Source organism: Ursus americanus, chromosome 16 (genome assembly GCF_024610735.1).
Source record: "Ursus americanus isolate L20-20 chromosome 16, mUrsAme1.1.p, whole genome shotgun sequence".
Lineage (NCBI taxonomy): Eukaryota > Metazoa > Chordata > Mammalia > Carnivora > Ursidae > Ursus > Ursus americanus.
The window spans coordinates 49286783-49308998 of record NC_142142.1 but is presented as its reverse complement, the minus strand read 5'-3'; the positions used below and the strand labels follow the sequence as shown (position 1 = coordinate 49308998).

The window sequence follows — 22216 nt, the reverse complement described above, 5'->3', positions numbered from 1 at the left end:
CTCTCTTTGTTTAAACCCTCCCCCTCCTCCTTTCACATGCAAAACACTCACCCAGCTTCAGTGTCGAATACAATATACCTGGATGGTCGAAATCCAAGTTTAAGCATTCAGAGTTAGTATTCCTTAACTCATTTCATTCTTATTCTTCGAGCTTCTTCCCCCAGTTATTTACATTTAAAATAGTTGACTTGTATTTCCTTGGTAAAGGTGAACCAGATAATAGTGATCCTTTTCTTTGATTCTCCTGTTCTCACTTCAAAGAGCATGATTAAAAAGGCACTTAGGAAAGAGAATCTTCCATTGTTTGTATTAACTGTGAGCTAAGTTCTGCACGTGAACCTTTGTGTAGGGATCTTTAGACCTATCTCTGTACGAGTGAATATTATCTATTTTACATTTTAATCACTGGATCAGGGTTTTGTAGATTAAATCTTTACTTGCAGATCCTGAATGATATTAAGGCCCTGCCTTATAGCACAGTTTCTCAGTCATTTCCAGCCAGTGACACACGCGCATGTTGGGAAACATGGCATGTTGAGCAGTGGTGTTGAGACAGAATAGAATGAGATGGTAAGTGGGACTGGATGTGTGAGCTGCGTTGCCCAGAGTGGAGCCCTCTGCCGTTCGCTGTCTGTGACCTGAGACAAGGTATTGCTCTTTGCCTCAGATATCTCACTTAAAGCTGTTTTCCTGGGATTGTCGTGTTACAATAAATACGGTAATATTTGGGAAAGAGTTAGAATAATGCATCATTCACAGAAAGCAGACCTAGGTGTTTGCTTTAAAAAAAAAAAAAAGAGGGGCGCCTGGGTGGCTTAGTTGGTTAAGTGTCTGCCTTCAGCTTAGGTCATGATCCCAGGGTCCTGAGATTGAGCCCCCTTTTTGGGCTCTGCATCAGCTCCCTGCTCCCTGCTCAGCAGGGAGCCTGCTTCTCCCTCTTCCTCTGCCTGTCCCTCCCCTTGCTTGTGTTCTCTCTCTCTCATTGTCAAATGAATAAATTCTTTAAAAACAAAATTAGAGATCCACAGTCATCGAAAAATAAGGGAAGGAGAAAAGTAATCAGTGCCTCATCCACTGAATTATACACTTGAAAATGGTTAAAATAGTAATTTTTATATTATGTATACTTTACCGTAACTTTCTCAGAAGCAGTGTCATAATGCAAAGGCTGTCGAAGTTTTCTTGATGCAAGTGTTCAGTCTGCAGGTGGATCTGAGAACTTGCGCTCAGTGGACTCTAGGTGCATGTCAGGCTGGAACTTGTGGGTGGAAGGGTGACAGGTACGCAGACCCCCTCTTCTCTTGGTGTCCTGTGGAGAGGTGCGCTTAGGTTGGGGCACAGCCGGCTGTACTGTGAGACTGGGCTTCAGGAAAGAGACCCTACCTCCCCAACACACCCTGTGCTCTCTCTTTTTATGGGGTGAAGTGCGATGAGTGGAGTTTATGAACCACCTGTTTGTAGGAGTTGCTGAGAACCAGCTGTCGCACACCTAGAGACTATGAGAGCCCTTGGGAAGGTGTTTAGTAGAAACCCCTCCTGGCAGAGGGAAGGAAGAGCCCTTGGTTCTCGTTAGCTCATTGCCGAGCTCATTGCCAGAGAGCACAGGATGACCAGTCAGGAGCTAAACCAGTCATCCGGGGGAGATGGTGGTAGCTGGGACTATAGTGGTAACTGGACTGCCATGAAGATAAGAACTTCGTCTGGCTCTATAAAGTGCACGTTTTGTTTTTCTTTTCCTTTTCTTTCTTTCTTAGTTTTTTTTTTTTTTTTTTGAAGATTTATTTATTTTAGAGAGTTCGCAGGGGTGGAGGTGAACAGGAGGGGCAGAGGGAGAGGGAGAGAGAGAATCTCAAGCAGACACCCTGCTGAGCGCAGAACCCAACAGGGGGCTGGATCTCATGACCCTGAGATCACAACCTGAGCTGAAATCAAGACTTGGATGCTTGACCGACTGAGCCACCCAGGCACCTCCATATTTTGTTTCTCTGTACTCAGTTGTTACAGTGAATTTTATGGTAATAGATTTGTAAAGTTAAACTATCCTTGCATTGCTTGGATTAACCCTAGTTTGTAATGATGTATAAATGCTTCCCTGGATTCTGTTTAACAATCATTTATGATTTCGGGGCGCCTGGGTGGCTCAGTCCCTTGAGCATCTGGCTCTTGATTTTGGCTCAGGTCGTGATGTCAGGGTTGTGAGATTGAGCCCTGCGTCTGGCTTCGCACTCAGTGCAGAGTCTGCTTGAGATTCTCTGTCTTTCCCTCTCCCTGTGCTCTTCCCCCTGCTCATGCTCTCTCTCTGTATCTCTAAAATAAATAAAATCTTAAAAACAAAACAATCATTTACAATTTTTTATCTATAGAATACATTGTATTAGTATGTATGATATATAAACATATACTAACAATCCTTTACAATTTATTCATCTATATAATTTTATATAGTAGTAAGTGAAATTAGCATGTAATTTTTCTCTCATGTTCTTTGATTATGGAAATAATCACAGTGAGTTAATTCTTCTCTTTCTGTATTTGTGACAATTTGCAAAAATAAGAATTCGCTTTTGTGGGGGAATATTTAGCAAAAATTTCTTCTGTAGCACTGTTACGGTCTAATGTGCATGCTTGTGCACACGTGCCTGCATAACTGTGTCTCTGCTGGAGGGCTGGGGAGGGGCTTTTGATCCCTACTCTGTTCAATGGTTGTGCTTTTCTCAGGGTTTGAAATGAAATAGTCCATTTCCCCTAAATGTGTAAGTTTAAGAACAGTGCTTGCCAGATAGTAGGCATTCAGTATTTATGGAATGAGTCCATCAGTAAAAGTTATTGGACTAGAGTTCACTGTAATCCGTTATTAGAATGCCTTCTTTATTTTGTGTCTAATTTGTGTTAGATTTTAAGAGTTGCTGCATTCTGAAGACTTTTACCAATTCATCGTGCTAGAAAGGTTACGTTTGCATTCTCACATAGCTTTCAGATATCTTGTGTTCTACTCAAGGTGCATTTGTGATTTTTTTTCTTCTTTATTTTTCCTCATCTGTGAATACACCTCTGCACTTTGACACTGTTGACATTTTATCATATGTGTTTTACTTTGCTGAATTTACTGAACACGGTAAATTTTGTGGACTTCGCAGGCGGCTCTTTTATACAGATTCCATGTACATTTTCCTGTCGGGAAGTAGGATAGATGCCACTGGATGGGTGACACAATCCCTACAATTTTAGAATCTGTGAAGATGTGCTAAGATGCTAAATGATTTTCATCAAGTCTGTATAAAAGATACTGATGAAGACTGGGTCTCAAAGAGATGGCATTGATTTCTGCCTCTTGTGAGAACTTACAAATTAGCACGATTTTCTTATAAAGGTGGTCCACTTGGGACATTGCGCAGTATTTCAAAATAACCAGTCACATGGATTTGTCCTGCCTTTTTAAAATTTATTTATTTATGTATTTTAAGTAATCTCCATACCCAGTGTGGGGCTCGAATTCATGCCACCAAAAGTGGCACTCTCTTCCAACTGAACCAGCCAAGCACCGTGGATTTGTTTTGCTTTTTATAAGAGAAGTCGGCCACTCATGTTCTGCCTCCATCCCACATTCCTTCCAAAGGAAGACACTCCAAGTCTTTTCAAAAGGCCATCATTTCAGTTTGACTGTCCTGTGTAAGGGAATGAGCAGCCGGTTCCATTCCCAACAGTGTCAACAATCTTATACAGATTATTTACACACCTGCTTCCCTGTCTCTTTCCCAGGCTGCCGGCTAGATGTTACCATGTTAATACCTTCGGACATCTCATACTCAGCATGTCTGAACACAGAATGTGTCCTCTTCCTTAAGCGGACCAGCTGCCTCTTCTCTGTTCCGGGATTGGTATCAGGCAGCGGTGGCAAGCTCGAGCTGCTGGGATTGGTTCTAGGCTTAGTTCTTTTGACCTTGGGTTTTTCATCTGTAAAATGGGGGTAATTACTGACTCTATCTTACAGGATTGTGAATGAGAGTTAATTAAGTAAAATATGTAAGGTGCCTGACACATAGAAGCCCTTAAAAAGTATTAGCTTCTATTAAGATATTATTTTTAAGACCCTGTTTCCAATTGTTCAGGCTCAGAGTTTCAGGTTCATCATCTCTTCTATTCAGTCATCTTTTCTTGATTTTACTTCTGCAGTGTCTGTCACATTGGTCTTATTTTATATGTACATGGGACTCGAACTCACGATTGAGCCATAGGCTCTACCGAGTGGGCACCGCAGATCGGTCTTACTTTACCGCCCATGTTCAGGCTCCCATTACCTTTCCGCTGCAGTCCGTCCTGACTGACCCCTGTGCTTTTGTCATTTCTCCTGTAATTCACTCTTTTCTGCTACTGTCATTTATAGCCCTAAAACGAAGTAGATGTTACCCCCAGTTGCAACCCTTCATGACTTCCTGCTGCATTTGTCACATCTCCCACGCTGCTTGCGGAAGTTTGAGTCCCGTCGGCGTTTTCAGCTTTATTATACGTTCTCGCCATCCCGGTTGGTTTACCAGTCCCGAGATCTTCTACAGAGCTTTGGTCACTCCCTTGGCCTGGAATCCCTTTCCTTCCCATGTTGTGTGGTGAAGTTTCATTGATTCTCTAAAATACTAGTTTGAATTGGTGGTTCTCCACCCCCATACTCTTCCAGCACTCGGTTTTTACTTGACTCTGATCGGCCAAAGTGTGTGAGTCTGCTTTGCTAACTAGACGGGTTCAGGAAGACTTTCTTTCCTATGTTATATGGCATTGTCTTTGTTTATGGTTTCTTAATAAAGAATGTTAAATTTGATAAAATACTAACTAAATACTAATTGCCAAAATACTAAGTAATTAAGTACTAATACCAGAGTTGTACGGAGACTCAGAATTGTAAACCTGAGGAGGATTTTTTTTTAAAGATTTTCTTTCTTTCTTTCTTTGTCAGAGAGGGAGAGCGGGCACAAGCAGGGGGAACGACAGGCTGAGGGAAAAGCAGGCTTCCCCCTAGCAAGGAGCTGGATGGCGGGACCCGATCCCAGGACCCTGGGATCCTGGGATCATGACCTGAGCTGAAAGCAGACACTTAAATGATTGAGCCACACAGGCGTCCCAAGGAGGATTGTTTTTCCCTTTCATGGAAAATATATTGAAGAGAATGGCAGTGACAAAGATTTCTCTAGTTTTGATCCCTCCAAAAGTCTTAGATTCAAATAGTTACAGAAAATTCCATATTGGGGCGCCTGGGTGGCTCAGTCGTTGAGCGTCTGCCTTTGGCTCAGGGTGTGATTCCGGAGTCCTGGGATCGAGCCCCACATCAGGCTCCTCTGCTGGGAGCCTGCTTCTTCCTCTCCCACTCCCCCTGCTTGTGTTCCCTCTCTCGCTGGCTGTCTCTCTCTCTGTCAAAAAAAAAAAAAAAAATTCCATATTCCTTCCCAAGTTTGGGGACAGTAAAGTTTAGTAGCTACTCTATATTTGTTCAGAGAAACCATATATTTAAATGTCTAATGTGTCATATATTTCGGAGGTAAATAATTAATGATAACCAGATAGACTTTCTGCATATTTGATTAGACTCTCTTAGAGCTGTTTCCTGCTCAGTATAATTTGTTTTGTCTGTCTGTATATCCATATATTTTTAAATTTATTTTTTAAGGTCACAGGACAGGCTTTCTGAAAGGTATCGGGTGGTTTTGGCATTTGTTAATGAGAGGGTGTGAGAAGTTTTTTGAGATTTCTGCATTATGTTACTTACGTGCTTGCATGTTCTTTAAAGAACTGGTGTAGAGAAGTAGTAATCAGTTCTTGGGGAATACACGTTTAGCTGCAGACAAGTGCTTCAGTGTATATAATAGCTTATATACGTATCTTTCAGAACTTGGGTTGAATAAATTCAAAGGTTATTTTGAAATACAGAAAAGTCGGATTATAGTCTTAAACTCTTTAGAAAATAATTATTTTCAAATATCGCCTGTAGTATAAGTGATCCTGTTTTCAGATTAGTTAGGAAAGAAAGACTATCTGTGAAAAAGGAAATCTTTTCCACTAGTAACTGTACAGTGGAGAAGCATGGCAGACACTCCTTAACCCAGTGGTCAAGGTTAACATCATCAGTGATGTCATGGACTTCATGTAGCCCCTGAGAAGGGCATCTCTCTCCTGTGGCATTCTTTCTGTAAACTCAAGCCTTGTCAAAAATATGGACATAACATCAGCTAAACACATTGAGGGATATTCTACAAAATACCTGACAAGTACCCCTCAAAACTCCTAAGGTCAAAGAAAAACAAAGACTAAGAAACTGTCACAGACCAGAGGAAAGTAAGGAGATACGATGTTAACTGCAACGTGTCCTGCATTGGACCCTGAAACAAATAAGGGCATTAATGGAAAAAAACAGGCGAGGCCTGCATTGTCTGCGGTTTAGTTAATAGGACCACACCGATGTTGGTTGGTTAGTTTTCACAGATGTACCACAGTAATATAAGGTGTTAATACTATTAAGGGAAACTGAAACTGAATGAGGGATTTATGGGAAATTCTGTAGTATCTTTGCAACTTTTTTGTAAATCTAAGATCCCAGAGTAAAAAGTTTATTTAAAAAAATAAAATAATATTTTCCAGTTCGGTTCTACAGATTTACCGAATGCCTGTTCAGTGCAAGGCAGCGTGCTCACTACTGCAGGAGACAGTGTGTGAGACACCGCCCCCCCCACTCCCCCCCCGAAAGGCGTGGTCCAGCTGGGGACGAAGACAAAGGACACAAAGCAGAACGTGGTAGAGCCTGTGCTGAGTTATGAACAAGGTGCTTTGAGGTCTGCGGTTGCAGAGTGGACATTAAATGAAGACTGGTAAACATCCCACACCTGCCCACCCCACTACACACACCGGGGAGATAGCATTTGGGATGAACTTTGGGCAGGAGTCAGTAACCATAAGCTTCAGAAAGGAAATCTGCATCATACAGACCTGCCAGGGCTCTTGAATCAGGTAGACCTGCTCTGCCACTTACTAGCTCTGTGACCTTGGGCAAGTTATTTAGTATCACTAAGTCTTTGTTTCTCACTTGTATGATAGGATTAGTAAGTCCTACTTCAGAGCACTATTACGAGAATTAAATGAGGTATATATGTAGCTTAGCCAAGCGTCGGATACATAATAAGCTCTTAATGTTAACTGTTAGAGGTAGAGGCATGTATTGTTGATGTAACATCATCAGGAAAGGCACGGGGCCCCAGAAAGTATAAAATGTTTGGGGAAATACCCAGTAGTGTGTGTTTAGAAAGATGAATCAGGACCATAACGTAAGTGCTTTGGTTTGTAAGCTGAGCAGTTTGAACTTTTTTGGCGGTTATTGGGAAGTCCATGAAGATTTTTGTGTAGGGAGGAGTAATGAGATTGAGTCTATGGTTTAAGATTAATTTGTTAGAAATGTGAGGGGAGGGGCGCCTGGGTGGCACAGCGGTTAAGCGTCTGCCTTTGGCTCAGGGCGTGATACCGGCGATCTGGGATCGAGCCCCACATCAGGCTCTTCTGCTATGAGCCTGCTTCTTCCTCTCCCACTCGCCTGCTTGTGTTCCCTCTCTCGCTGTCTCTATCTCTGTCGAATAAATAAATAAAATCTTTAAAAAAAAAAAAAATGTGAGGGGAGTTTTGGAGATTCTCACGTGAGCTGTTGTCTTCCCATTCACCTGGTGAATTAGGTTAGTGTCCCTTGAGCTTTGAATTCGTTGCAACAGGTAGCTCAGAATGCTCTGGACTGTTCATGCTGTGCGACGGTGATCTGGTATATGTGACTTGGTCTGAAGCATGACTGTGAGTATTACAACAGATATATTCAATATGTGTTTCGTATAAAAAAAAGATCATTGATATTTTTAGAGATACTGGCTCGGAACTCCTTTTGTAGGTGATGGTTTTGGTCTTGCCACCCCCCCTTTTTCTTTTAGCAGTTTAAGCAGATAAGAGTTAAACAGTACTTTATTGACTTCCTGTGGAGCTTGTTGAAAGAAGTTCCGTTGTATCTATTTTTAAAGCTGATCACTGTGAGCAGGGGATGCTGCTATTGAGTCACGAACGTCATGACAGTGTGCTCTCACTCAGCAGTCTTTGGATGACACTGGTGTTTGCATATAAGGTTCTCGAAGTTCAGTGAGTGGGAAAGCAGCACAGTTATCACTGAAATGGTACCAGTAAGTGAAATACTTCCAAGCATTGATCGTTTCACCATTCAACAGTGTAATCAATTTATCATCATCTATATGGGGCCTTTAGCTCACACCATGGCTGAATGGCAAAAAAAAAAAAAATAATGGGTTATTTCTGTGGCCTTATTTTGGGGAATATTTTACGACTCCAAAATGATACTCTACAATGCACTATAGCTTGTTTATTAATCACTGTATTAAAAGTGCTAATCATTCTGAAGTTTACCCACTGCGAAATAGAGGTTCATTGGGTCCACAAATATTAAAATAGATTGCAGCCTGAATTATTGGAGTTTTCTCCCAATGTTTTATTATGAAAAATTTCATTCATACGGAGAAATTGAATTTTACACCTATCACATAACCCCATCACTAGGATTCTACAAGTAACTAAACTGTAAAAGGAAAGTTCTTCTTTCTTCTCTTTAAAAATCAAAGAAACTTCTTTCTGAGCCTTTGAACCGTTTTCATGTGAGACAGTATTTTGAAATGGCTGAGATGATTTTTTTTTAAAGATTTTATTTATTTGAGAGAGAGGCAGAGCGAACATGAGCAGGGGGAGGGGCAGAGGGAGAAGCAGACTCCCCATGGGCAGAGAACCCAATGTGGGGGCTCCATCCCAGGACCCCGGGATCATGACTTGAGCTGAAGGCAGACACTCAGCTAACCGAGCCACCCAGGCACCCCAGCTGAGATGATTTTTGATGTTTGCTATTTCTTCGGAAATAAAATTGAGTAAAATAATTCACCACACATTCTGGGATTTAGCAAATCCCCAGTGTCAGAATAGAAAACAACATTTACCAAATCAGATAAACTTTTCAGATCCCACATTGGGTTCATACAATTAACTGCTCATTTAAATGCCATGAGACATAAGTTCCTTTAAATTCTTTGCAGGCGGGGCGCCTGGGTGGCTCAGTCAGTTAATAAGCTTCTGCCTTCAGCTCAGGTCATGATCCTAGGATCCTGGGATTTGAGCCCCACGTCGGGCTCCCTGCTCAGTGGGGAGCCTGCTTCTCCCTCTCCCTCTGCCTGCTGCTCCCCTTGCTTGTGTGCTCGCTCGCTCTCTCTGTGTCAAATAAAATCTTTAAAAGTAAATAAATAAATTCTTTGCAGGCAAAAATAAAACAAGACGAAATCAGAGAGGGAGACAAACCATAGAAGACTGTTAATCGGGGCGCCTGGGTGGCTCAGTCGTTAAGCGTCTGCCTTTGACTCAGGGCGTGATCCCGGAGTCCTGGGATTGAGCCCCATGTCGGGCTCCTCCACTGGGAGCCTGCTTCTTCCTCTCCCACTCCCCCTGCCTGTGTTCCCTCTCTCGCTGGCTGTCTCTCTCTGTCAAATAAATAAATAAAATCTTTAAAAAAAAAAGACTGTTAATCATAGGAAACAAACGGTTGCTGAAAGGGAGGAGGGTGGGGGGATGGGGTAACTGAGTGCATTAAGGATGGCACGTGATATAATGAGCACTGGGTATTAAGACTGATGAATCATTAACCTCTACCTCTGAAACTAATAATACATTATATGTTAATTAATTGAATTTAAATAAATAAAAATAAGATGTTAAAAAGTAAAAAAAAATATTTTGCGGGCAGAAATATACTTGTAAAAATGATTTCTTATGAAAAATTATTTCTTATAATTTCTAGTCCTATCTAATAAAGGTACATACTAGCTTGTTTTCTTGCTTTCTTCTTCAGTCCTGTTATGAAATTAAACTGCTGAAGTTAAGGTTTCTTTTCCAGTTTCAAATCCGTGGAATAGCACAAATTCATAAATTTTTATTGATGGAAAGAGATCTGTAAGAGTCATTGGTCCCAGCTGCCTTTTATATTACACCTCAGGGAGTGGCAGCCCAGAGAGGTTAAGTAACTGCCCGAGGGCACAGTAAATTAATGGGAGATCAGGAAATACTTTTTTGTTTGTTTATTTTTAAGGATTTTAATTTGAAGTGATCTCTGTACCCATCCATCCATGTGGGACTCTAACTCAGAACTGCAAGATCAAGTCACATACTCTACCAGTTGATCCCACCAGGCAGGCACCCCAGGAAATACATTTTAGATCTCTAGTCTTCTGCATTATTATCATAGATTATTTTTAGATAACTCTTTTGTAGAAAGAATAAACAGAGCATGCTTGTCAGTTATAGAATTTATCTCTATTAAAATGGAGTTTCAAAAAACAGAACCGTAAATGAGAATATCTTTATGAATACATTGGACAAATTGTTTTATAAATCATATTTTTTTCCCTAGAACTCAATCTCTTAATGTTAATTTCTCAACAGTCCTTTTCTTCATGATATCGTTGCTATACTTCGAAGGGATGGAGCATTCTCATTAAGCAAAGAAGAGTGGTACTACTCTCAGTACTTGTCATAAATAGAAAGGGTTAATTTATCTCCCCACACTATGTTCTTTTTTCCATTTCCTCTTTCTCTGCAAAGAACTCTGTGGCTATGAGTTACAAGATAGCTTGTTTTTCAGTGTTTTGTGCAGTAGTAAGTTCATCAGTTGGAATCATTTGAAGAGGTTTCTGTTTATCTCGTTCATATAAAGGCTACTTTTCAAAAACACTGTGTTGTTTGATCGTAGAAGTGGTGATTGTAATTCCTCTCAAGTTGTATTTATCTTTCTACTTTAGAAGCTAAAACAGGAACTCTAATTGCCTCTTTAATCCTTAATGTACCTGTGTACTTGTGACATAGAAATCTTAGTCCCTGCTAGCTGAAATTTTACCCAGAAGATGTAACCATTGCTTTAGGCCTGAGGTGCAAAGGTATGTTGGCTTTTAGAATAGGACCTGAGGTAGGGAGAAAAGAACTGACACTGGTCTTGAACTTCAAAAACAAAAACAAAACCAAAACACCTGACACTGCATACTGACTCAGCGTTTGATTACGGGGAAGTTGGGAGGGAAGAGAGAGGAAGCTGGAAACTGTAGGGTAGAACTTGTGGTTACTTAGCTGTAGATGGTTGGCGCTAAAGGTAATAAAAATAACCTCCTTCAAATACCGAGTTAAAGAAAAACCTGTATTACTTGCTACTGCTGGAACTTCAAAGTTTTGTCTTCAGGGTATTTATAAAAAAAAAAATAGAAGAGTTGTGTTCCTTTGTGGATCTTTGGAGAATTGTTAGAACATAGTGTATGAATTGAAGTAACTGCTGAGAGAATTTTGCAAAGTATTGCTTACCTTGTCATAAGCCTAGATAGCCATCACGCCGCATCGTTCTAGGATGACATGTTTAGATGGATCCTGCGGATTAAACTTAGCCCTGTGCACTGCAGACACTCAGCGATAAGCCTATGGCCTTAAAATATTATTGAACAGAATTTCAACTCAGATCAGGTACAAAACGCTCTGACCCATGGGCTTTTATAGATACTTAATTTCCTTTTAAGAAGTGTGATGCTTGTGGTGCACATCTCTGGTGGTTTTAAGAAATGTAAGCTGGCTTTTTGGGGGGATGCATCCTTAAGTAGGAAAGTGTCTCAAATCGATTGTCAGTATCTATTTCAGTCAGCACTTTGAACTGCTCTTACCTACCTGGTACCATTACATCCTTGTGGTCAATAACTTTCCCTTTTCTCGTGGCTTACTTCACATATCAAAATAGCTTTCTGTCCCATTATTATTATTATTATTTTTAAAGATTTTATTAATTTGACAGAGAGAAACAGCCAGCGAGAGAGGGACACACAAGCAGGGGGAGTGGGAGAGGAAGAAGCAGGCCTCCAGCGGAGGAGCCTGATGTGGGGCTCGATCCCAGAACACTGGGATCACGCCCTGAGCCGAAGGCAGACGCTTAACGACTGCGCTACCCAGGTGCCCCTCTGTCCCATTATTATTTTGATGTGTGTATTTTATCTCTGCTCCAGCATAATGCTGGACACTTGGTAGATCTGACTGGAAAAATTATTTGAAAAGATGCCCACATGGCTTGGTCATCCCAGACTCACATCTCGTCCCCGCCTCAGACTTGGTTTAAGAATGAACTCTCGGGGGCGCCTGGGTGGCACAGCGGTTAAGCGTCTGCCTTCGGCTCAGGGCGTGATCCCGGCGATCTGGGATCGAGCCCCGCATCAGGCTCCTCCGCTAGGAGCCTGCTTCTTCCTCTCCCACTCCCCCTGCTTGTGTTCCCTCTCTCGCTGGCTGTCTCTATCTCTGTCAAATAAATAAATAAATAAAATCGTTAAAAAAAAAAAAAAAAAGAATGAGCTCTCGGAGAGAGGTTCCTAAGCCCGCTCTCTCTAAAACAGCAATCCTGCCTGACTCTCTTCTCATACACTGCTTCGTTTTTCTTCAGAGCACTTTTCTCCCGCCACCTGATGCTCTCCTATGGGAATGTAAATGCCATAAAACCAGGAATTTTGTTTTGTTCACTGTTGTATCTATCCCTAGTGCCTAACAAGCACAGAGTAGGCGCTCATTGTTTTCAGAAGGTATCCTGAAGGTTAGAAATTGTGCCCGATTCCCTGCGGGATATACGTACACATTAGAAGTGGATTTAGCCCTTGTGTACACAGATAACTAAAGTACAAGATGGGTTCGGATGGCCTGAGAGCTTCAGGGAATACGCTAGGAGTATTTTATTGGCTTATTCTAGCTGACTTCTTAGGAAATGGCATTTAGGCCGCGTCTTATTTCAGACTCGGGAAACGGATAAGCAGAGGCTCGGAGGTGGGACAGTGAGTAAGGGTGGTGTGCATAAGGAAAGGTGACGTATTCGGTTTGGCTAGAATATACTCTTGACGAAGTAAGTTAGTTAAAAAGGTCGGTTAGATCCAGGGCGGTGGAAAGTCTTCAGATCAAAGCTGAGTTTGGGTTTTGTCCCACTGGCACTATGGAAATTGTTTTTTTCCCCTCCTTAAAGGACAGTTAGGGGGGCTCCTGGGGGGCTCAGTTGGTTAAGTGTCTGCCTTCGGCTCAGGTCATAATCCTAGAGTCCCAGGGTGGAGCCCCGCATCGGGCTTCCTGCTCAGTGGGGAGTCTGCTTCTCCCTCTACCCCTCACCCCACTCGTGCTCTCTCACGTGCTCTCTCTCAAATAAATAAATAGATTTTGAAAAGGGCAGTTAATGTGGCATGATTGGGCCTGCATAGGAGGAGACTGAAGACTCAAGTTTGATTTTATTATTGAATTTTTTATTTCAATTCCAGTATGTTAGCACAGTGTTATATTAGTTCCAGGTGTACAGTGTCATGATTCAGCGGTTCGGTACGTCGCTCAGTGCTCATCATGATGCGCGTGCTCTCAATCCACTTCACCTGTTCCATTCCTCCTCCCCATCCCCCCAGCAGCCGTCAGTTTGTTCTCTAGAGTTAAGAGTCTGTTTCTTGTTTTGTGTGTGTCTTTTTTTTCCTTTGCTCATTTGTTTTGTTTCCTAGATTCCACATTTGAGTGAAACCATATGGTATTTGTCTTTCTCTGCCTGACTTATTTCACTTAGCATTATCCTCCCTAGGTCCATCCATGTTGTCGTAAATGGCAGAATTTCACTTTTTATGGCTGAATAATATTCCTGTGTGTGTGTGTGTGTGTGTGTGTGTGTGTGTAATATACATATAAACCACATCTTCTTTATCCATTTATCTGGACATTTGGGCTGCTTCCATAGTTTGGCTTTTGTAAATAATGCTGCTGTAAACATAGGGGTGCATGTATTCCTTTGAATTAGTGTTTTTATATTTTTTGGGTTAATGACCAGTAGTGCGATTACTGGATTGTAGGTCAGTTCTATTTTTAACGTTCTGAGGAACCTCCATACTGTTTTCCACAGTGACCATTCCAGTTCAATTCCAGTCAACATCCTCACCAACACCTGTTTCTTGTGTTGTTGATTTTATTTTATTTTTATTTTTATTATTATTATTTTTTTAAAGATTTTATTTATTTATTCGACAGAGATAGAGATAGCCAGCGAGAGAGGGAACACAAGCAGGGGGAGTGGGAGAGAAAGAAGCAGGCTCACAGCGGAGGAGCCTGATGTGGGACTCGATCCCATAATGCCAGGATCACGCCCTGAGCCGAAGGCAGACGCTTAACCGCTGTGCCACCCAGGCGCCCCTGTGTTGTTGATTTTAACCATTCTGACAGGTGTGAGGCGATATCCCATGATGAGTGATGTTGAGCATCTTTTCGTGTGTCTGTTGGCTATCTGTATGGAAGACTGAAGTTTGAATTGTAGACTTGGTGGGGGAAGGTAGCAAGGAACTTAGAATAATAATACAATTTAAAGGTAGGAAGACAACAGGGGTCAGCAAATTGACAAATCTGATATGGAGAATCAGGGAAATGGAAAAAACTAAGATTGACTCTAAGGTTTTGAATTTGTGGGAAGTAAGATGGTGTTGTCATTAAAGAGAACATGAAGTAAGAACAGATCTGAGAAGGAAGATTAATTTAATTTTGAACATGTTGCTCTGAGGTGCTGGCATCTGAGTGGAGGAACGTGGTTGGCAGTTGGAGAGCTACCAAGGCTTAAGATTTGGGAATCACTCGCAGAGTAGTTTCTGAAGCTTGAGAATGTGAAGGAGGAGTCAAGAGAGTACATGAAAAAAGAAAGGAAAGTAGCGGAGAGCATATTCTTGGAAAATAACTCTTGTTAAAAGAATAGGAGGAAAAGCCAGAGAAAGACAAAAGCCAGTAGGAGAACCAAGAGAAGACAACATTAGAGAAACCAAAGAAAGATAATTCAGGATGACATAAGAGTCCAGAAAAAGCTCTGTGGTAACCTTGGGAGTGTGATATATATCGTTTTGGTCACATCATACATTGTTCTGTACTGTTTAGCATAGTTCTTTCTTTTTTTAAATATTTATTTAAGTGATCTCTACCCCCATTGTGGGGCTCGAAATCATGACCCCGAGATCAAGAGTTGTGAGGTCTACCTGCTGAGCCAGCCAGGTGCCCCATTCTGTGATATAGTCTTGATCTTTCCGTTTTTTGTTTCCTTTTTGATAAAATAGTAAAAGTTCTAACACAATAATTGAAGGATCTCAAAGTGCAAGGAGGACGACGGTTAAGGGAGCTTAGGGATAGGAGAAGTGCTTGTCTTTCTATCTCACACTTGGTCTACTTAGCGTATGAATTATTTTAGACTGTCTTCAAAGAATATATTATCACTTTTGTGGGTGCTTTCAGAAAACAAATCAGAAAGTAGAAAGAGTAACTTAAGTGCAAGAAGACAGATCTCAAAGAACCGAAGCTGATTTGTTGAAAGCTGAGTGGAAAGATTTCAGTAGCATTTTGCACCAGAGTCAGGGCCAGAAAGCCTTGTGTCTTTGGTGCAACGTTTTATGTAGGAAAAAGAAAAATCTCTCTATGAAAGAGAATTTATAGGTACTCAGATTTGATCGTGAATTGTCTTGAAGTTTTATAATCCACTTGAGAAGAATAGACTTTGAGTATATAAATAATGATTGAGACAAGGGGAAAGAAGTGCAGTGGGTAGCTGGTTTGGCGTGTAACGGTAACTAGAGCATCGGTCTGTATCTTGCTCTGTATGGCAGCACATTAAAGATAAGAAAGATACTCTGATTAAAGGACATACCTTAAATGGAGACATCATCTGGTGTGTTAAATTGGTAGGATGTGGCATCTTTTTTTTTTTTAATTGAATTATAGTTGACACAGAATGCTACATTAATTTCAAGTGTACAACATAGTGATTCGATGACTCTCTACATTGTTCTGTGCGGCATCTTTATGAGGTTATTAGAATAAAGCTCACTAATTGGTAAAGCATAGTAGTAGCATATGCACTTAGGTAGAAATTGTCACATGGTTTGGATACTAGCATTTCAGTTTTGATATAGGAAGAGGAGTTGTTTTGCTAAAACTTAACCTCTTTAAGGTCTGATTTAAGTGAAAATACTTGTTAGGTCTGGATATTCAAATCGAGAATTGTAATTTATTAATTTATTAATATATTTTTTGATTTGGATGAGTTGATATGATTAGCTTTTTTTTTTTTTTTAAAGATTTTATTTATTTATTTGACAGAGATAGAGACAGCCAGTGAGAGAGGGAACACAGGCAGGGGGAGTGGGAGAGGAAGAAGCAGGCTCCTAGCGGAGGAGCCTGATGCGGGGCTCGATCCCAGAACGCCGGGATCACGCCCTGAGCCGAAGGCAGACGCTTAACCGCTGTGCCACCCAGGCGCCCCGATTAGCTTTAAAATCCAGAATAGCGGGGCGCCTGGGTGGCTCAGCCAGTTAAGTGTCTGCCTTTGGCTCAGGTCATGATCTCAGGGTCCTGGGATTGAGCCCTGCATTGGGCTTCCCTGCTCCCGGCTTCCCTGCTCCTTTTCCCTCTGCCCTTCCCCCCACTCATGGGCTCTGTGTGTGTGTGTGTGTGTGTGTGTGTGTGTGCGCGTGCGCGCGCGCGTGCTCTCTCTCTCAAATAAATCTTTAAGAAAAATCCAGAATAGCTTATGCAAAGCAAAATAATATATTTTGCTTTTTAAATATTTCCTTTCTTTTGTTAGTGAATGATTATATCAGTATATAAGTTTGTACCTTTATTTGTTATCTGTCATCCTCAAAAAGTAGATTTGTTAATGTTAATTAATTCTCAGAGGTATTAGGCCTGATTCATTTGAGATTAAAAGCCTTAAAATAAATTACTGTTAAAATTTTCCTATTTACTTTACAACATCTTTTTGAATGGGGGGAATAGGAGTGGACCTAGTGAATGCAACAGTCTTCCCTGTGTTATATCTGCATCTTTATACGATGTTAGAACAAAAACAGTTTCTGAAGCTCTTCTTTGAACAAAAATAATATCAGAGTATTTAATAGTGTCAACAGCACATTTTTTCCTCTCTTCTAGTTTTATATATCTCCTAGTTTTATATATCTCTGAATAGTATTTGCCAGAAAGTGTATTTGAAGAGGTTCTTTGTAAATGTATGTTCGTGTTCATATTAATACACACCTGATAATGGTGAATTCAGTGCACTTAAAATAAAAGTAATTTTATGTGTTTATTTAATTATTGCACTTCTGATCATTTGTAGGAGAAACCTAACCAAACTATCCCTGATCTTCAGCCACATGCTGGCAGAACTAAAAGGAATCTTTCCAAGTGGACTCTTTCAAGGAGACACGTTTCGGATTACGAAGGCAGATGCTGCAGAGTTTTGGAGGAAAGCTTTTGGGGAAAAGTAAGTCTCTAAAATAATGAATTTGGTTTGGTTTGTTTGTTTTGTGTGTTTTTTAAGTAGGCTCCCAGCATGGAGCCCGTTGCGGGTCTCAAACTCCTAACCGTGAGATCAGTACCTGAGGTGCTACCAAGAGTCAGACGCTTAACCCACTGAGCCAGCCAGGTGCCCCTCAAAATAATGAATTAGAACTGTGAAGAACTAAAGCTTATGTTGTGGCCTTCTGCTTAATTTTTTAAACATCTTTTATGTAATTTTTAACTTTTTTTTTTTTTTTTTTTTGTAAGTAAACTCTAACCCCAGTGTGGGGCTCGAAATCACAACCCCAAGATCAAGAGTTGCATGGTCTACCCAGTGAGCCCTGTTTATTTTTTTAATTAATGGAATAATTATATCATGGGGAAGCATAGAGAAAAATAATGAATATGTGTGTTCAGTAGGCCCCCCTTATCTGCAGTTTTACTTTCCATGGTTTCAGTTACCTGAGGTCAGCTATAGTCCAGAAGCAGATGGTCGTCCTGATGTGTTATCAGAAGGTCAATAGTAGCCTAACACTGTGTGGTAATGCCTGCGTCTTTTCCCTCACCTCATCTCGTCACATAGGCCTCTTATCTCATCATCACAAGAAGGGTGTGTATAGTAAGTACAGTGAGATACTGTGAGAGAGAAAGCCACAGTCCTATAACGTTCATTACGGTATATTGGTTATAATTGTTCTATTTTATTATTGTGGTTAATCTCTTACTGTGCCTAATTTGTAAATTAAACTTTATCCTAGGTGTGTGTGTATAGGGAAAGCCATAGTGTATATATAGGGCTTGGTACTGTCTGCTTTTTCAGCCATCCTCTGAGGATTTCGCAGAGGATCCCTTGCACATAAGGGGGGCACTATGGTACCTACCTCCCCATGTTCTGGGTGTGTTTTGTTTCTGTTTTTTTAAAGAAGGCTTTGCAGATTCAATTGAAACCCATGCTGTTTGAATATTTGTTTCTTTCTCTCCCCATGCATTCTGCTGTTAATAGACATTTAGGTTTCACGTTATCTGCTCTCACAAACGGTGCCGCAGTGAACAGAATTATATTTGTGTTCATATGCAAGAGCTTCTTCACAGTTACATGCCTGGGAGTGAAATAGCTGAATCGGGGCTTCATGTGCTCTGCTTTGCCAAATATTGCCTAATTGCTTTCCAAAGTGGTTATACCAGTTTATATCCATATACACAAATTCCAGCAGCTCCGCGATCTGGCTAACACCGGCAGTGTGAATTGGGAGTCGTAGTTTGCTTTATATTCCTGATGACAAAGGAGATTGAGCATCTTTTCACAATTATGACCAGTTGGGGTTCTTATTCTGACTTGCCTGTTCCTGTTCCTAACTTGTCCATTTTCTTCCTGAGTAACTTGTCTTTTTCCTGCTGAAAGATACTGATTGTCTGTTAGTTACACATTACAGATATCTTCTTCTGGTCTGTGGCTGGATTTTGCACTTTGTTATATTGTCTTTCGATGTATAGAAGTTTTAAACTACATAGACAGATTTATGAATTAAACTTATGCTTTTAGTAGTGATAAATGTTTTTGTATATCCTCTGAAATTTCGGATCAAGGAACTGAAAAAAACAGCCATACAACTTTTTAGTTGAATATATAGATCCTAATGTAAATTTCCCTTTAAATGCCTTCTTTTTAAAAATATGTTTAATTGTAAAATATAGAATAATTATTGATTTAAAAACTAAAGAGGATGGGAATAAATTTAACTTTGTTCCTTTTAACTTAATAACTCCTTTAGAAGAGAGTTCAAAATACCACTTTATCTCTTAATTTTTACGCAGTGAGTACATAAACTTTTCAAAGTCAATGAGCTTGTATTTACCTAAAGATCTTGAGAACTAGAAATCCCATAGTATCTTACGCTCGTCTTATCTGGGCTTTAATCAGTCTGACGTTAATAATTTATTCCTCATCCCGATCAGAGCTCTGTTCTTCCTGTGCCTTAAGCCTGTTTCCTCCTGTCTCGGCCTTGAGATTGTGAGTTCCTCAAAGAACTCAGAATGTTTTACGTGCTTTTAAAAAGTTAGTTTAAACTTTTCAGTTAGTAAAGGCCTGGCCACAGGTGACATTTATATAAAAAGAGTAATCTCTTTCTTTCCATGTTTCTCTAAAGAGAACAAATGGGGAAGAAAGATGAGAAAGGGGATTAGTTTGTGACGTATTGCCAAACAATACTGGGAAAAGATTTCTCTGTTACTAATTTACTTATTAGAAAGTTAAGAAATACATCATTTACTCCCTTTCTATTCTCAATCCAAAATATAACTTAGCTTCTTTGAGAGAATTGAAATTGATATTGAGACCTTAATGTGGCTTTCTTCCTTGGTTATTATAGCAATGCCCAGAATTGTCTGCTATCTCACTCTGTGCCTTCCTTTCCACCCCTGCTCCCCCATCTAGGACAATAGTCCCTTGGAAGAGTTTCCGGCAGGCCCTTCATGAGGTGCATCCCATCAGTTCTGGGCTCGAGGCCATGGCTCTGAAATCCACTATTGATCTGACCTGCAATGATTATATTTCAGTTTTTGAATTTGACATCTTCACACGACTCTTTCAGGTAGGATACTAAAGTGTTGGCTAAACTAGTTGCTACTTTTCTGAAGAGAGAGCTCTTTAAAAAATAACATTTGGGAGTTTACATTATTATATAGAAGTATTTTTAGTGTAGAAATTATAAGCAGGGGTGCCTGGGTGGCACAGCGGTTAAGCGTCTGCCTTCGGCTCAGGGCGTGATCCCGGCGTTATGGGATCGAGTCCCACATCAGGCTCCTCTGCTGGGAGCCTGCCTTCTTCCTCTCCCACTCCCCCTGCTTGTGTTCCCTCTCTCACTGGCTGTCTCTCTGTCGAATAAATAAATAAAATCTTTAAAAAAAAAAAAAAAAAAGAAATTATAAGCAAAAAACCCCTCACTACTCTATTTTTATATATTTATTTATTGTTAAAAATAATAACTATATAATCTGCTTTCTTCCCCTCACATTATAATCTTTTTTTGTTAATAAATATTCTTCATTTGCATCATTTTAATGGTTGTAGAACGTCCAGAAAATGGGTATAATATGATCTATTTAATCAGTTTCCTGTTGTTGGACATTTGTGTATGTTTCCGGCTTTTTCTCCTATTGTATTTAAATTCTTGACTGTTAATATTGACATGCATTGATGTTCAGAAAGAACTTTTTTTTTTTTTTTTAAGATTTTATTTATTTATTTATTTGACAGAGATAGAGACAGCTAGCAAGGGAGGGAACACAAGCAGGGGGAGTGGGAGAGGAAGAAGCAGGCTCCCAGCGGAGGAGCCTGATGGGGGCTCGATCCCATAATGCTGGGATCACGCCCTGAGCCGAAGGCAGACGCTTAACCGCTGTGCCACCCAGGCGCCCCAGAAAGAACTTGTTTATCTCTTTCTGTAAAGATAATGTGTGCATGCCATACTTGCATAATAAGCCTTTTTTTTTTTTTTTTTTTTTTTTTTTTTGCAGCTTCTTAGTTGTACTTGTAGGCTGCTGTTTCTCTGGTTATTTTGTTTGTTGTTTAACCGCACTCCTGTTGGTTAGAACTGCTGTAAAATGTCTTGAATTTCATTTTGTAATGAAATTTCTTTCTATAAAGCGTCTGTTTGTCTCTTCTTAGCTTTTCTAAGTTCTTACCTCTCAAACATATTTCCCTCAAAGTAACAATATATTTGAAAATTTGTGACAATGAATGGAGAATCGAGGTGGTTTCCTTTCTGTTCTCCATTGCTCTGAGGATGGTCGGATGTCTTGAGTGCAGTGGTCTGATTGAGCTCTTGTTCCCTTAGCCCTGGTCCTCTTTGCTCAGGAATTGGAACAGTCTTGCCGTGACGCACCCTGGCTACATGGCTTTCCTGACGTATGACGAAGTGAAAGCTCGGCTCCAGAAGTTCATTCACAAACCTGGCAGGTCAGTGCCGTGAAGCAGAGGCATTTATTCGCCTACGTTTTACTCTCTTGTGACCTCTGCCAGGATGGAGGAAACGTGGTCTTGCATCGGTTCCCCAGTGGCCCGGTTGCCGCACTGGGATTGCTGTCTGTTTACCAGAGGAATCGACTTCTTCAGATCTTATGATTTGATGAATGCTTTCAAGCCACTTAAGAATCGAGCTTACGTATTTTTTGCTTTTGGTCTGGAGGCACTGTAGAATGTGTTATTGGTGGTCCGTTTGATTTTTGTCTCTGTCTTGCTGTCCACACTAGTATAAGCATATCAAGGGTTCCGTTCATTCTGTTCTCAGTTACATTTTCCGGCTGAGCTGCACTCGTCTGGGTCAGTGGGCTATTGGATATGTCACTGCTGATGGGAACATTCTCCAGACGATCCCTCACAATAAACCTCTCTTCCAAGCCCTGATCGATGGCTTCAGGGAAGGCTTGTGAGTATCTGCTGTTCGCCACTTGCTAGAGTCTCGGAACTCGGGGGTCGTAAACCTCGGTCATCAGTGAGTGACGTGATTCCAGCTGTCTTCACGGTTGGCGGTTCAAGAAACATATTAACAGGTTATATTATTTTGGCCTTCAGGTTCCGTAGGATTTTTGTTGTTATTTAAAAGGATTCTTTGAGTGAGATGATTTTTCTCTAGTGCTTTAGTTATTACCATGAGTAAACTGTTTCTTTCTCCTTTTCCACACGTTGACTTATTTTCAAGTCTATATTCGAAAATATGCCAATTAGCAGAAAACGTTACCAGTTATTTAACTAGCCCACATTGGAGTGATTACATGTTTTGAATAACAGCAGGCTCAGCGGCCTTCATCTGCCCTG

The 22216-nt window shown here is 40.7% G+C and overlaps 1 protein-coding gene across 3 annotated transcripts in view; it reads left to right on the top strand.

Moving 5' to 3' along the window:
- CBL (Cbl proto-oncogene) overlaps positions 1-22216 on the top strand; it is a 78246-nt gene that overhangs the window by 29490 nt on the left and 26540 nt on the right. For all 3 annotated transcript variants that reach the window (XM_087868365.1, XM_045797971.2, XM_087868366.1), the window contains 4 exons: positions 17237-17383; positions 19835-19991; positions 21237-21358; positions 21690-21827. In XM_087868365.1, coding sequence (XP_087724491.1) covers positions 17237-17383; positions 19835-19991; positions 21237-21358; positions 21690-21827 — 564 coding nt within the window. The remainder of the gene's footprint in view (positions 1-17236; positions 17384-19834; positions 19992-21236; positions 21359-21689; positions 21828-22216) is intronic.